At 62.6% G+C, this 15,620-nt stretch overlaps 1 protein-coding gene across 1 annotated transcript; it reads right to left on the minus strand.

Annotated features, from left to right (window-relative positions):
- Positions 1-6,326: 6,326 nt before the first annotated feature.
- Positions 6,327-13,788, minus strand: GCGR (glucagon receptor). The gene is made up of 13 exons (XM_073310557.2): positions 13,637-13,788; positions 13,307-13,403; positions 12,571-12,678; positions 11,864-11,985; positions 11,529-11,635; positions 11,183-11,336; positions 10,928-11,087; positions 9,818-9,878; positions 8,820-8,889; positions 7,999-8,087; positions 7,651-7,789; positions 7,473-7,514; positions 6,327-7,227 (listed from the first exon to the last, which is right to left on the minus strand). The coding sequence occupies exons 1-13, from the start codon at positions 13,688-13,690 to the stop codon at positions 6,952-6,954; spliced, it is 1,479 nt and encodes a 492-aa protein (XP_073166658.1). The 5' UTR covers positions 13,691-13,788; the 3' UTR covers positions 6,327-6,951.
- Positions 13,789-15,620: the final 1,832 nt, after the last annotated feature.

Genomic DNA, 15,620 nt, shown 5'->3' on the forward strand with positions numbered 1-15,620 from the left:
CTGACTCCCCTCCCCCACAGCATGCGAAAGCCTGGTCCACGTAAACAAGGGGACGTGGATGCTGTTGAGCACTCAGGCGCCAGGTTGGGCACCCCGTGCTTCGGAAACAGCCCCCAAAAGTTCAGCTGCAGCCTGGCTGGCCTCGCAGCCCCCTGTCCTGGTGCAGGCAGCGCCTCCCTGCAGGGGAGCTCAAAGCACCTGCACATGTGGACAGCTGGGCCAGATCTGTCCTGTCACTGGACAAGTGGAGAACCTGAGGCACAGAGTGGGGAAGGGACTCACCCAAGCTTGCACAGATGAATGGGACCCTATGTGCCTGGGGCACCCCCCCTTTCCTGGGAGCAGCTCTAGCTGCAGGCAGCATGGGAATGCTGTGCCCCACCCTTGCACCAGCGTCATCAGGGCAGTTGGGAATGTGGCAAGGGCCCTACTCTTTGCTGTGGGAGCCTCAGTCTAAATCTGCCCCTGCCCCTGCCCCAGCTGGCCAGGTGGTTGGCTGCAGCACAGCCCTGGGGGCTGACGAATGTGCCTGCTTGGCATATGCTGGCAAGCTGCACCAAGACAGGCTGCGCGAGGGCTTACGTAAGGCTCACGGCTGCTCTTTGAACCTGTCACTAAGCTGCTGTGTAACTAGCAGAGCCCCCCGATGAGCCGGGGTGCCCAAGGTGCCCGGCTTGCTGGGCTGTGACTGATGCTGGCAGCTCCGCTCAGTGCTCCAGAGCAGCTGAGAGGCTGCTTCCGGTGCAGCGGCTGCTCAAGGCCATGGAGCCAGCCCCAAGGCCCTGGCACCCGTCTGTGAGGGCTTCGGCTTGCGGTGGGGGCTGTGAGCTTCACTGCGTTCCTGCGCCTCTGGCTGATTGAGCAGCTCTGCAGACGAGTTGGCTGTGGGGAGGGCTGGCTCTGTTCCAGTCAGGCCGCCTCCTTGCCGGGGACACCTTCCCCTACAGGGTGTGAACCCCCCCGAGTGCCGGGCCTGCTGTTTGGCCCTGGCTTGCCCAGGCTGGGGAGGAGGCAGGGACGATGCAGCTCCCATTACAGCGACGGCCAGTCCCCAGTCGGGCACGGCCTGCCCTGCTGGGATTGGAGCACGACTCTGCCGCTCAGCTGGGCCAGGGCCCTGCCGCCAGCTTGGCCTTCCTCTGGTCCCCCCAGGCAATGGCTGCAGTCTGCCCCTTCCTCCCCTGCCTGGAGCCCCAGGGAAAGGGACAGTCCCTCCCCACCCCCTTCATTTTTATCACTGCACCTGAGCCTGTGAGGCCAGCGGCCGCCCCAGCAGTCCCCTCCTTGCCACCCAGACTTGCCCTGGCCCGGTGAGTGGGGCTGGGGCTCCAGGCACAACATGTGCCAGGGTGATGGTGGCGGGGGGGGGGGTCGCCATGGCAACACAGGGAGCCGCACGCTCGCTAGGCCTGGTGCCTCACAGGGACTCTATTTACCTTCTCAGAAAGCACCTCCTGCGCCAGCAATTTGCTTCAATTAGCCTCGTTAGCACATCAGGAGGCCCCCCAGTGATGTCAGCAGATGGCCACGGCGGGCAGCTCCAGCCCCCTGCTGTCCCCACACACAGCACTAGTGCAGGGCCAGAGAGCCATGTCGAGCCAGGGCTGTGCCCCGCCAGGCCTCTGGCTCCCGTCCCACGTTCCCTCTAATTTTTGGCAGGCCGTGTGCGCAAAAAATTTCTTCTGTGCAAATTGTTGTGCTTCTGTGCAAATTGTTGTGCTTCTGTGCAAATTTGTATGTGCGCGGTGTTTCACGGGGTGCGCGGGGGTTAGGATCTGTGTGCACACACGCAGCTTAGAGAGAACAGTGTTCCCGTCCCTCGCTGGCTGCCTGGGTCCTGGGTGGCATGTGGGGGGCGGAAGCCCCGTGAGCGGCCACACTGCTGCCCAGGCACCAGGCAGGGAAGTGGGGCAGCACCGTCGCTGTCTGGCTGCCTGCTCCCGCCGGCTGGCCATGGGCCGGCTTGTGTGCTCACGCTGCTCCCATTAGGGCCCCCACGCTGGCCGGCGGGGCTGTGAGCTGGTCTCTAGGGAGCTGCTGTGATATGACACCCGCTGCCTGGCGTGTTAAGCTGTGCGGGGTGGCAGTGGCCTGCGCCTGCTGCTGGATGGCAATGCCACAGAGTATGGGTCGTCAACAAGCGGACTGCGGGCCAAATCTGGACCACCAGACACTTTTGAATGGACCCCGAAATCTGTTTATTTACTTATTATCATTATTGTGTTTTTTAAATATTTTCTCTGGAGCTTGGCCCTTGACTAGACCTTGACCAAGAAATTGGGACCATGACAAAAAATTGTGGACTACCCCATGCCACAGATCCTCTAACTGCCCCCCAACCCACAGACAGTATGCTGGGCTCCTGTCTCCTCCTGAGGGCTCCTGGCCTACGAGGGAGGCTGAGCCCAGGTCAGTATCTGCTCAGCTCTAGACCAGGGCAGCCTTGAAGGAGGCCGCTGCAGGCCAGACCAAGCACTGCTCTGTAACTGCAGTGGCCTGGCTTGGCTGGGGCAGCCTGGGAGCGGGCGAGTAAACAGCGGAAAATTACTGTGTGCTCAGCACAGCCATTATCCAAATGAGCTGAAAACAGCACATCTGGGCTAGGGAAAACCTGGGCCCAGGGCTTTGCAGCGTGGACACGTTAATCAGGTCTGGGCTGGCTCAGTGCTAGAGAGGAGACCCCCCACTCCCCAGGAGAAAGGCAGGGGGCTGTAGGTGACTCAGTGCTGCCCCAGGCAGGAATGAGATCTGCGCATGCTGCCTAAGGGCGAGGTGGGCTGCTAACCCCAAACTCAATGCTGGTTATTACCCCCTCCCCTGCCCCTGTAGCGTGCCCAGGCTGAATCACTGACTGCCCTGGAGGAGGCGGGTAATGCCGCTGTGCCCTGTTAAATGCTGGCCACACCCTGGCTGGGCGCTGCCTGCGCTTCAGTGCTGGGAGACGGTGCCTGCACCCTGGAGCTTCTGCCCTAACCTGGGTGACAGACACAATTAATTCACGGTTATAAAATGCTTTGAGCTCACGGGGGAGCAATGGGACACGCGTGCGACGGGTGTGTGTGAACAAATGCCCCTTCACCCTGCCCCACAGTACGAATGCATCCCCTCTTTTTCCCCACTTGCACAGCGACCTCCCCTGGGAGCAAATACATACTCGCCCCGCCCCATCCCAGCTTCTTCCAATACCCACCCCCCCGATCTCCTCCCAGGCGCCTGGGCCTAGGGCTGCTGCTGAAGTCACACATGATCAGCACAGGCTGGGCCTGGCATTGGGCCAGGTGTTGGCAAACAGCGTCAGTGCAGTCTCGGCCCAGGCTGCCTGAGTGGCACACACGGTGCTGCCTGGGGGCTGGGGGGGGCTAGGGCAGGGACCCTGGGTGCTGTGGAATGTGCAGGTCCCCAGAAGCCCTGCTTGGGCTGAAGCAGGGTCCACCCCAGCCCCATGAGAGGCAATGCATGACGTGAGCGCCCTGCAGCACAGGGGCAGGGTGTCATGCAGGCCACAGGGGTGGGGAGGATGCTGGCCTGCAGGGGGCTGGGGCAAGGCTCAAGGCTGGGGACGTGATGGGTCTCACAGAAAGACGTGGCTGAGGCTGGCCCCAAGGCACCAGGGCAGTTCTGCTGACCTTAGGGCAGCCATTCCTGGGGACAGTGGGGCTAGGACATGGAGTGCGAGCTCCGAGGAGTGTGCTTTGGTGGAGATGTAAACAGCAAGTCTGGCCTGGCGCCCTCTGCGCTGAGCAATGTTTATAGTGTGGGGCTGTTTATGGTCATTCGGGCGGCTGGTTCCCAAGTGCTCAGCCAGAGCTGTCACGTCGGGCTTGCCAGCTGCAGGGCAGGGTTAGCTATGCACTGGGCGGCTGGCTCTGCAGCGGACCAAGGCTGCTGTGGCACTAGGGTCAGGGAGGGCACACAGTGGTGCTGGGCTGGGACAGCTGGCGTGCCAAGAGCACCTTCCCTAGTTTGCTGGTGCCAGGCTAATGGGGCAGGGGGCGCTGACGGGAGATCTCTGGTCATGATGGTAGTTTAAATCAATAAGCCCAGATGAGGTGCAGTTTTGGCTACTTCCCTGCAGAGGAAATTAGGGCCACTTTGCAGCAGGAAATGCTCCTTAAATGCATCAGGAACTTCCCCAAGCCACAACTGGGAGGGTGAGCATGGCTCGAATGCCCAGAGTGCCCCCCAGCCTCCAGGTCTGGTCTGTAAGCAGTAACCCTGTGCAGACCCACTCACTGTGGGCACCAATCTGCCCCCCCTAACCCCACCACCTCCAAGCCTGGCCTGTAACCCTGTGGACGCCACCTTGCCGCCAGATGTGTTAGTACAGGCCTTGCGGCAAAGCGAGCTGGGACCAGGACCCAGGAGTCCTGACACTGTCACCTGCCCAGGCCGGGTGTGTGCTTGGGAGTGCTGCCAGGCTGTGCACATGGGGCAGGGCTTGCACGCAGGCAGGCCGGGGCGCTGGGCTAATCCCCCACACAAGGAGATTGTTCCATTCCCGAAGCCGCCACGTTCGATGGCTTAGTGCTCACATGGGGTGCAAAAGCACCTTATGAGTGATTGGGGGGGTTGTGGGGGGCTGGGAGGTACCCAGCATGTATGTGAATGCCTGTGGCTCTGTGCAGGGACCCACAGCTGTGTGGCAACGTGTCCGCGAGGCTGCTGCTGGCCCTGCATGACTCCAAGCCAAGTGCCAGCAGCTGGTGTTTTTGCTCCTGGCCAAAGCCGACCGGGGGGAGGGGGGGGCCAAGCCTGCAGGAGGGTCACCTCTTGGGCCACCATCCGGCCCGTGCCAGCCAGAGCCCCCTGCAGCCTCAGGGTGTCTGACGCTCGCAGCTGCAGCTTTTCTGGTGGAAGCCCTGGGCAGATGCGCCAGCACATGCTTTGCTTTGGGGACAGTAGAGCTGCAGCTGCTGCACGAGCCCCTCCCCTGTGCTTTACGTGCTCACACCCTGATGCCCTCCCAGCCACACTGCTGGCCCCATGCGCAGCTCCCTGGCCCAGTGCACGGGCAGTGCGCCACACAGCGCCCAGAGGAACTGCGTGGCCAGGCAAGCCAGCCTGCCAGGGCAGCTTGTCATCATGTGCCGAATGTGCCAGTTTGGGGAGACGCAGCCCCCCCCAGAGGCTGGAATGGGCTCCCAGGGCAGGGGCGGCATTTGCTTTCTCTGCCCTGTGCCACGGGCAGGGGGGGAGGTCCAGCTGGATGGGGCTGCCAGGCAAGCACAGGGAGGAGGCGGATGTATGGGAGTGAGGCTGAGCCTGTGTCACGGGGTCCCCGGGTGATGCTCTGGAACTGCTCCCTACGAAGCCAGGCAGGACTCTGGGGAAGTCTCCTTTCTGGGAGCAGCCTGTCTGCAGGGCAAGAAGCTCACATAACTTCCACCTTCCTGGGTCTGACCTCGGAGCATTCAGCATCCTCTGCCTCTCCGTGCGCTTCCCGCAGCGAGTCCGCCCAGGCGGGGTCTTGGGGAAGCCAGAGGGTCCTGCCCCCCAGCTCCGCAGTCAGATGGGACTCTCAGCCAGCCAGTAAAACAGGTTTATTAGACGACAGGAACATGGTCTAAACCAGAGCTTGCAGGTGCAGAGAACAGGACCCCTCAGCTGGGTTCATTTTGGGGGGCAGTGAGCCAGACAACCACATCTGCACTTCTCTCCACAAGCCCAGCCTGCCCCAAACTGAAACTCTCTCCAGCCCCTCCTCCTCTGGGCTTTGTCCCTTTCCCGGCCAGGAGGTCACCTGATTCCTTTGTTCTCCAACCCTTTAGCTCTCACCTTCCAGGGGGGATGGGCCCAGGCCATCAGTTGCCAGGAAACGGGGTGTCGGCCATTCTCTGTGTCCAGACCCCTGCACACCCCTGCCCTCTAGGGCTCTGCAATGATCATACACCCTTATCCCACCCCCTAGATACTTAAGAACTGCATAGGGGATACTGAGGCACCCGTACAGTATTCAGAGGAAACATTAACAGTCCAGCCTGGCCTCTCCCACTGCGCCCCCAAGGAAGTCGCTGTCTTGCCCAGGGCATCGAGCAAGGAGAAAGGCCAAGTGCATTGCCCTCCAGCAGCCCTGCTCCGGGGGGAGTGCCCTGGGCCAAGGGTGACTCAAGGCGACCCACCTGCCCAGCAGAGACCCTCTGGCCCGCCTTTGCTCATGCACCCCCTCTCCCCTGTCTTTATGCAAACTCCCCCTTCTTGCTCACCCCCTTTGAGCAAGTGTTTCCCCCCCCCCAACAGCCTTTGTGCCTTCCCCTCCCTGGGCTGTGCCGGCCTTGCCCCCTCCCCCAGCCCTTTCAGCTCCCAGTCAGGAGGCTTCAGTCCCTCATTGCCATGAGACACACTCCAGGGTTTATTGGTGCCCACGTCCTCCGGAGCGATGTGTCGCGCCGCGCCCAGACAGATGCAGACAGATCCTGCCCCGCCACCCCGTGAACCCCATGCCTATTTACACAGCTACTGCAGAGATAAATTAACCTCGGGCACAGGGGCTGGCGGGCAGCAGGAGCAAGCGCAGTAAGCAGCTGTACACATGGCCCGGCAGGCAGACACCCTGCCCCCACACTCCAGCGGGCACTATCCCCAGGCTCCCTACACCCCGCCAGGCTGGTACAGGGTGCTCTGCCCTCCATGTGGACTTGTGCTGGGGTGCAGACCTTGTGCACAGACACCATCACGTGCCCACCTGGCACATGCCCCTGAAGGATGGACGGGGCAGCAGGGCATGCTCCATCCTCAGCATGCCTGGCATCAGGCCCTGGCACCCTGGTGTGCACCCCGATCCCCAGACGGCCCCAGGAAGGGGGAGGGAGGCTGGGGCTGAAAGGCACAGACTCTCGCTTTATGTCCCTGCAAGCCTGCTGCCTGAGCCCTCAGCTCCCTCTCCCTGCCCAGCAGAGCCTGCCTGCGGGCGGGCATGGGCCCAGCGCCCTGGCTGCGTGGCAGGGGGTGGGCTCAGAAGTTGCTGGCGGCTGTTTCGGGGAACTCATAGCACTGGTGCCTCTCGCTGGCGCTGCAGCCCGTCTTCTCGAGGTAGTGGGTGCTGGTGTGCGCCGTGGGCTGACTCCGCCCTAGCCCAGTGATGCAGCTGCCCACCAGCCTGTGCTTCTCACAAGTACCGCTGCCCCCATTGCGGGCATTGGGGGTCTGGCTGTACGTATGCTTGTACTCCTCCTCCAGGTCCTTGCCCAGCTTCCAGCGCTGCCACTTCTTCAGCAGCTCCGACTGCACCTGCAAACAGCCCCAGACGGGGTGAGCAGGGCCCGGGGCCTGCGACAGCCGCTTTCCGGCTCCCACAGAGCAGGTGACAGCAAGACAGCCCAGGCCAAGCCCAGAGCCCCTACTGGGGCCCAGATGGCACAGGGCAGCAGAGTCCTCCCCACCGGGCCTGTGCTGCAGAATGCTGGTACAGGGTCCCGAGTGGACGCAGTCATGGAACGGGCTCCCCGTGCCGGGCCCAGGGCGTTTGCACTCACCTCCTTGTTGACAAAGCAGTAGAGAATGGCCACCAGCATCCCCTAGGGCAGCAAGAAGAGAGGGCATGAGAGGGGCACGGCCCAGGCCCCTTGATTCCTCCCCAGGGTCATGAGAGGGGAGGCCACAGAGCACGGAGGCTGGGCGAGATGGTGCTTGAGGGCGCCAGGCCCAGCTCACCTGGAAGGAGCTCAGGAAGAGGTCAAAGAAGAGCTTGACGTAGCGCAGGGTGCCCTGGGCATGCTCGTCCGTGACAAAGGCAAACACCACCTCGTGGATGCCCAGCAGCGGGATCAGCGTCAGCGTGGACTTCGCCAGCCTGCCAGGGAGACTGACCAATCAGAGCCAGCCACTCCCCACCCATTTCGCCTCCCCGCTCAGACACTGCAGACGGGGTCCCATGGCCACACGGAGCCCCCTCTGGCACAACAGGGCAGCGGGCATACGCACAGAGCAGGGGGCCTGCGGTGCAGCGGCCTCTCCAAGGTGTGAGAGGGACAGCTGGGCCTAGGGCGGGGAGAGGCGCACCTGAACTTGTAATCCGTGTAGCGCATCTGGTGGGCACGGAGCTTGGAGACCAGGATCTGGATGATGCGGATGAAAATGAAGAAGTTGATCTGAAAGGGAGAAATAGGGTGAGAGGCAGATGGGTATGGGGACCAGGGACTGGAGGATCCCCACCCCAGCAAGGGAGTCCTAGTGGGGCTGGTGGGCCTAGCCCCATGAACTATCACTGGGGAGGAGATGACCGTGCCCAGCCCTGTCTCAGATGCACCCTGGGGAGTCTAGTCAGCCCCAGGCAGCCAGTGCAGGATGAAAGGGACCTTGCCCACAGTCGGGGCTCTGCCTGGGCAGGGTAGGGCAGCTATGGAGGGGAACCCAGTGTCACCAACTCTCACAATATTTGGCGCTTTTCTGAAAGCCCCAGCTCTTGGAGTCACGTGATTCTGGGAGACTCGCTCTCATTGAAAAGACAGGATGCATCCAGGCACCATGGCTGTGGAGCAAAGTGGGAAAACGCGCCCCGACTGCAGCCCAACAGCTCCATGAAGAGGAGGCAAAGGAAGCCGAACATGAAGTTGTGATCTGTGAGCAGCTGGGGCATGCGAGAGAGGGCAAGGGTGTGTGTCAGGAGTAGGGCCGGGCAGGCGGATGGGGTGCCTGGGCTGGAGGAAAGGAAAAGAGGGGGAGCGTCTTGCAGGAGGGGTGCCCACAGTGCGGAGAGGGGAGGGGCTGGCGGTGCAGGGAGGGGAGGGGGCCAGCGGTGCGGAGAGGGGAGGGGCCCATGGTGCGGAGCGGGGAGGAGACCAGCGGAGCGGGGAGGGGGGCAAGGGCAGGCTGGGACTTACCAGTATGGCCAGGAACACGGGGAAGCGGGGGATCCACCAGAAGCCCATGTTGTTGTTGGTGCTCCAGCACCTGGGAGGTGAGAACGAGGGGTAACAGGGGAAGTGGCACTTCTGTATCCATGTGCCACGTGCCACGTGCCCCGGCAGGAAGCTCAGCCCAGCCCTAGCACAAGGTGGTACAAGGCTCCTGGCAGGGATTTCCAGGTAACACAAGGGACAAGGAGGCATGAACCAGGCCAGGGCTCTCCTGCAGGCACAGACCTGCTCCTGCCCGGACACATGCCCCTTGCCCACATGGGCACAGACACCACCCCCGTGAGCGCACAGACTGTCTGCAGCCTCTGCCAGGCACACAGACAACTACAGATGCAGCACTAGACAGATGGGTCAGACCTAGGCCCATCCACTCTATGCCTGTCTCCAGCAGGAGCTGGCAGCAGCTGATTCAGAGGGAGGTGTTCGAACCCACAGGAGAGGCTGAGGGCTAATCTGCCCCCACATGCAGGCTCAGCCCAGGCTCTAGCCAGCATGCCCTCACAAGCATGGCCCACCCATACCTCACACGCACAGCTGGTGCAAACCCACACCTTGCATGCCTGGCCCGCCCACACCCACACCTTGCACGCAGAGCCTGCCCATGTCTCCCACACACAGCCAGCTCATGCAGCTGGCACATGCAGCCCACACCTCAGACACTCACCTTGCACACTCACACCTTACACCCACACTTCATGTGCCCACATCTTGCACATACACTTTGCATGTCCACACCTCACACATGCAGCCTGCGCATGCCCACATTTTGTACTTTCACTTTGTGTGCCCACACCTTGCACATGTACCTATCACACCCACACCTCACACACAGACCTCACACATGCACTGCATGTGCCCACACCTCGCACAGTGCCCATACTTCTCCCACACATACTTTGCATGCCCACACCTCACTCCCATAGCTCACACTTTGCACATGCACTTTGCGTGCCTCTACTTACTGAATGTTTTCATATAAAAATTTCACAACCACCCAGGGGATGAGGAACAAGATGGGGGCCCCTGGAGAAGAAAAAGAGACAGAAGCAGGTGAGAAACCCCTAGAAAGCACAAACACATTCAGGGGCAGCTCCTCCAGGGGCCATAGGCTGAGACAGGGGCACCAGGTGCATGTCCTGGGATGGAAAGCAGCCACTGTGCCCACCATAACACCTTAGCATGCCCTTTGCATCTCTGGGCAGGTGCTGTGCCATGGCTGGTGCCCGCCCCCTGTGCCCAGGCGCTGAGCCATGGCTGGTGCCTGCCCCTGTGCCCATGTGCTGTGCCATGGCTGGTGCCTGTGCCCGGGTGCTGAGCCATGGCTGGTGCCTGTGCCCGGGTGCTGTGCTGTGGCTGGTGCCCGCCCCCTGTGCCCGGTGCTGAGCCATGGCTGGTGCCCGCCCCCTGTGCCCAGGTGCTGTGCCATAGCTGGTGCCCATCCCCTGTGCCCAGGTGCTGTGCCATGGCTGGTGCCCGCCCCCAGTGCTGAGCCATGGATGGTGCCCACCCCCTGTGCCCAGGTGCTGTGCCATGGCTGGTGCCCGCCCCCTGTGCCCAGGTGCTGTGCCATAGCTGGTGCCCATCCCCTGTGCCCAGGTGCTGTGCCATGGCTGGTGCCCGCCCCCAGTGCTGAGCCATGGATGGTGCCCACCCCCTGTGCCCAGGTGCTGTGCCATGGCTGGTGCCCGCCCCCTGTGCCCAGGTGCTGTGCCATGGCTGGTGCCCGCCCCCTGTGCCCAGGCGCTGTGCAATGGCTGGTGCCTGTGCCCGGGTGCTGTGCCATGGCTGGTGCCCACCCCCTGTGCCCAGGCGCTGTGCAATGGCTGGTGCCTGTGCCCGGGTGCTGAGCCATGGCTGGTGCCCGGGTGCTGAGTCATGGCTGGTGCCCACCCCCTGTGCCCGGGTGCTGAGCCATGTCTGGTGCCCATCCCCTGTGCCTGGGTGCTGAGCCATGGCTGTTGCCCACCCCCTGTGCCCAGGCGCTATGCCATGGCTGGTGCCCACCCCCTGTGCCCGGGTGCTGTGTTGTGGCTGGTCTCACCCCCTCCCCACCGCCGTGCCCAGGTGCTCACCCCAGCCAATGCACAGGTAGAGGGTGAAGTAGCTCCGCTCGGAGAAGACAGCGAGCACCAGCAGGTTGTGGAGATAGATCCCCTCCACCAGCAGCCAGCAGTAGTTGGCCACGATGCCGTACTGCATGAAGACGGTGGCTGCTCGACAGCCGGCAGCAGCCTGTGGGGGCGGGGGGGGATGATGAGTGGGTGGGGCTCAGTAGGGCACTGGCCCCACAGAGCCACTAGCATGGCAAAAGGGCCCGGGGAGCTCACCTCGTTGCTGAGCCAGATGCCCACGTTGTAGTCGTCAATCTTCTCGTTGTAGCGGGTCTTAAGCAGGGTGTCGATCACCAGCACCGAGACTCCCTTCAGGACGAAGGAGGCGAAGAGGTTCATGTGGATGTAATTCCGCATGCAGTGCAATTTGCTGCCGAAAGCAGGAGCCCCCAGTCAGTGTCCAGCAAGGACCGTGCCCAGCCTGGCTCCTACAGCCCCGGCTACCCCAGCCCTGGCCCCATCTCCCAAGTCTCCCCACCCCCCAGCTCCCTCTTCCCCTCTCCCGGCTGCCTCTCCTCCCCTCCCTCCCTGTCCCTTCAGGTAGCTCTTCCCCAGCCCCTACCTGAAGCCCAGCAGGATGGCCAGGGCGAGGAGCAGGGTGCCCAGGGACACCGAGTAGCCCACTGTGTACATGATCTTAAAGCTGCCATAGGTTTTGGCAAATTTATCCTAAAAAGAGAGGGAGAGAGCTGCTGAGCAGGGCTGGGCATGTCTGTCTGTCTGTCCGTGGGCTGGAGCGACAGAGCCCAGGCATGGGAACGGCCCTTACCCCCCTGGGAGGCGAAGCTGCTGGGCCATCCCAAATTCTCAGCTGCTGTGGGGCTAAGCTGAGACTCACTCATACCATCCCATGGGGGCTGGACGGCTCAGCCCAGCCCCAGACCTGCCCCCACTGACCTGGGCTTCAAGGTCTTCTGCGTCCATCTCACACTCTGTGCTGTCCCGCCAGGGCTGCCCATTGGGGCGCTTCACCCACTCCCCGTCCGGCCCACACTTCTTGAAGACATATCTGTGCTTCACTGTGGGGGGGAGATGGGGACATGAAGAACCGGCTGGTTAGAGACCGCCGTGCTCCCCACACCGGGCCCCCGTGCTCTCCCTGCCAGTCCCCCCAATCTGCCCACGCCAGCCCCCCACGAACTCCCCTCCCTCCCCAGGCCTGCCAGAGCCCCTGCGCTCCTCACTGTGCCCTGCTGGCTAGATCCCCACGCCCCACACTTCTTGGTCCCATCCCTGCCAGGTCCATCCTTTCTGCCAGTGACAGGGTCCTGAATGGCCGACAGCGCCCAGAGCCAATGAACCCTGCCCTTCCCCATTAGCCAGCTGGGGCAGCCGAGGGTCAGGCAGTGAGTATCCCGACTCTCCGCCCCACACTCCATCCCCAGCCAGCACAGGGCTTTCCTCAGCACCCCCTCCCATGGCTCCTGGCACTGCAAGCCACAGAGGGCACCAGAAGGCCTCCATTCCCCACCCCTGCTGACCTACAGCTGCTCAGAGCGCCCCAGAGCCCAGGGAGAGCAGATGGCAGCCGCTGCCCATGTGCGATGTGCGCCCAGCAGCACAGGACAGCGCAGCCGGACCAGGGGCCAGCCCCAGGTAGCTACCTTTCCTGTGCCAGGGCAGGAACCAGGGGCAGGAGACGTTGACTGTGGTGTTGGGCAGCGTGTCGGGCCAGCAGGAGAACTTGTCAAAGGTTCGGTTACAGACCAGCTCTGCAGGGAGAATAGAGGCCCTGAGCAGGGATGGGGGGTCACAGCGCCTCTGCCAGCCCCCCACCATCCAGCCCCCCCGTAATGGGTGCCCCCCTGGCTGAGAGGCCACTGGAGGGCAATGGGAGGGGTCAGTTGAGGGGCCATTGGGGGAGTTTTGGGGAGAGTGGGTAGAATCAATATTTTCTATAGTTACAAAACTAATCCTGAATGCCACCCTGTGTGCCCCTGGAATTGCCCCCTCTCTCCCTGTGTGCCCCTGATATTGCCCCCTTGCCCCCCATGTGCCCCTGGAATTGCCCCCTCGAACCCCCATGTGCCCCTGGAATTGCCCCCACAGCCCCTCCTTGCACATGGTGCTTGTCTCCAGGCCATGTGAGCTCCTGAGGTCTGTGCAGCACCAGGGCCCAGCATTACCACAGCAGCCCCTTCGAAGGGGCAGGAAGCCCTGGGTCCCATTCTCCTCTGCCACCCACTCCCCTGCCCAGGCAACTGCTCCTGGCCCCAGCACACCCAGGGGTGGAGAGGGTCTGTCCCCAGCCCCTGCGCTCCCAGGCTCATCAGCAAAAGCCCGGCTGCCCCTTACACGGGGGAGGGGAGGCATGCGGGGCTCACGCTCACCTGGTCTCACCTGTGGGTGGAGGCTGCAGGCTCATGTTCTGGTGACACTCCTCACTGTAGGCCTTCCAGCTCTCAAAAAGGAAATCCATGATCTGGGCTGAAGGTCCCTGGAGGGGGTTACAGTAGGGGGCCCGTCAGTGACCAGCCAGCAGCACTCCCCCAGGGCCAGAGAAGAGGGGCAGGACCCCAGAGACCAGGGATTCCCCTGCTGTTCCTCAGCCTGAGCTGGTCCTCCCCCTCCCGGCAAGGAGCTGGGCATGACAGCCATCCCGGGCAAGGCAGGTCCAGCAGCGGGTGGGCTCAGCCCCAACGGGAGAGGCCGGGCCAGCCTAGCCCTTACCTGGCAGTAGAAGACCAGCGCCAGCAGGAGGCTGAGCAGGCACGGCTGGGACATCCCTCTGTAGGGCTGCAAAACCGCATCGGGAATGGCCTGGAGCAACCTGCTTCCTACAGAACGGCCCAGGCCCAGCTGCTCCCCCTGCTCCTGGCTGGCTCACAGGAAACCCTGCACGAGACAAAGGCAGAGAGTGCTTGGGGTGCTCTGCAGATGGGGAGGGGGCTGCGCTGCCGGGGGCCAGCCTGCATGCAGTGGTGCAGGCAAGGCGAAGTGCAGTCTCTCGCTGGATGGCCCCTGACTGAGTCGAGGGCCCCAGGGGCTACACACTGAGCCCAGCCACGTGCTGGCAGGACTCGGCGCCGGGGGGACAGCTGCTGCTGAGACCCTCGCTGAGCTCTCTGAAATCCCACCCTGGTCGCTGGGCCCGTGGGAGCAAAGGTACTCGGCCCCTGGCAGGGTCAGGCCTGTGAGAGGGACCCGAGCCAGTCGCTCTAGCGGTGCAGACACCAGGTCCCTCAATGGGAGCCCGTGGGGAGAGCTAGTTCAGCACCAACGCCCAGCACCATTGGTAGGGTTGCCAGGTGTCCCTGGCAGCTCTGGTCAGCACTGCTGACTGAGCCATTAAAAGTCCAGTCGGCAGCGCATTGGGGCTAAGGCAGGCTCCCTGCCTGCCATGGCTCTGCGTGGCTCCCGGAAGCTTCGATATGTTCCCCCCTCCGGCTCCTAGGCATAGGGACAGCCAGGGAGCTCTGCATGCTGCCCCCCGCCACAAGCGCCGGCTCCACAGCACCCATTGGCTGGGAACCATGGCCAATGGGAGCTGCGGGGGCGGTGCTTTTGGACAGGACGGCCTGGACGCACTTCCGCATAGGAGCCAGAGGAGGAACATGATGCTGTTTCCAGGAGCTGCCTGAGGTAAGCACCGCCTGTAGCCTGCACCCCGACCTCCTGCCGCACCCCAACTCCCTACTCCAGCCCTGATCCCCCTCCTGCCCCACACCACCAGCCAGAGCCCTCATCCCCTGCACCTCAACCCCCTGCCCCAGCCCAGAACCTCCTCCTGAAGCCCAAACCCCTCATCCCCAACCCCACCCCAGAGCCTGCACCCCCAGCCAGAACCCTCACACCCCCTGCACCCCAATGCTCTGCCCCAGCCCTGATCCTACTCCCACTCTCTGAACCCCTCAGTCCCAGTCGGGAGTGCCCTTCTACAACCCAAACCCCTCAGTCCTAGCCCCACCCCGGAGCATGCACTCCCAGCAGCCCTGGCTGGCTTGGGCTTGGCTGCTCCCACTTCTAGGGATGCTGGGAAAGCCAGCCAGCCAATGGCTGGGCCCACCATGCACCTGGTCCAGGCCTCCCTTGCCAGTCACCTGCAGGCTGGACTCTGCACCATGCTCTGCATGGGACTGCTCCCAGGCTAGGCATCCCCACAGCACCATCTGTGCCTGCCCAGCTCCCAACTGCTGCTGGGGACAAGTCAAGAGCTTGGTTCAGATCCAAAGAGTTTCAGGCCAGAAGGGACAACTGGATCATCCAGTCTGACCTCCCATATTTCACAGGGCACTGCATTTTACCCAGCTGCCCCTGTACTGAGCCCAAAAACTTGAGTTTGGCTAAAGCATCTTAAGTCATAGAAATGTCAGGCTGGAAGGGTCCTTGAGAGACCATCAAATCCAGCCCACTGTGCTGAAGCAGGACCAAGCAAACCTAGACCAACCCTGACAGGGCATTTCTGAGGCTTTTTTCTGCACCCCCTCCAAGCTTTCAATGTCCAAGCTTTCAATGCCCTTTAAACAGCAGACCCCAGAACTGGATGCAGTATCTTAGATCGGTTTTATCGAGGCTGCACCTCTTCCCTGCTCCTACTCCCCTGTTTATGCACCCCAGCGTCACACGAGGAGCTCAGACTCAATTGCAGTTCATGGCGACCCCAGAACCCTTTTTAGAGTCACTGTTTTCCAGAGTACAGTCCCACAGTCCATAG

This window comes from Lepidochelys kempii, chromosome 14 (genome assembly GCF_965140285.1).
Source record: "Lepidochelys kempii isolate rLepKem1 chromosome 14, rLepKem1.hap1, whole genome shotgun sequence".
Lineage (NCBI taxonomy): Eukaryota > Metazoa > Chordata > Testudines > Cheloniidae > Lepidochelys > Lepidochelys kempii.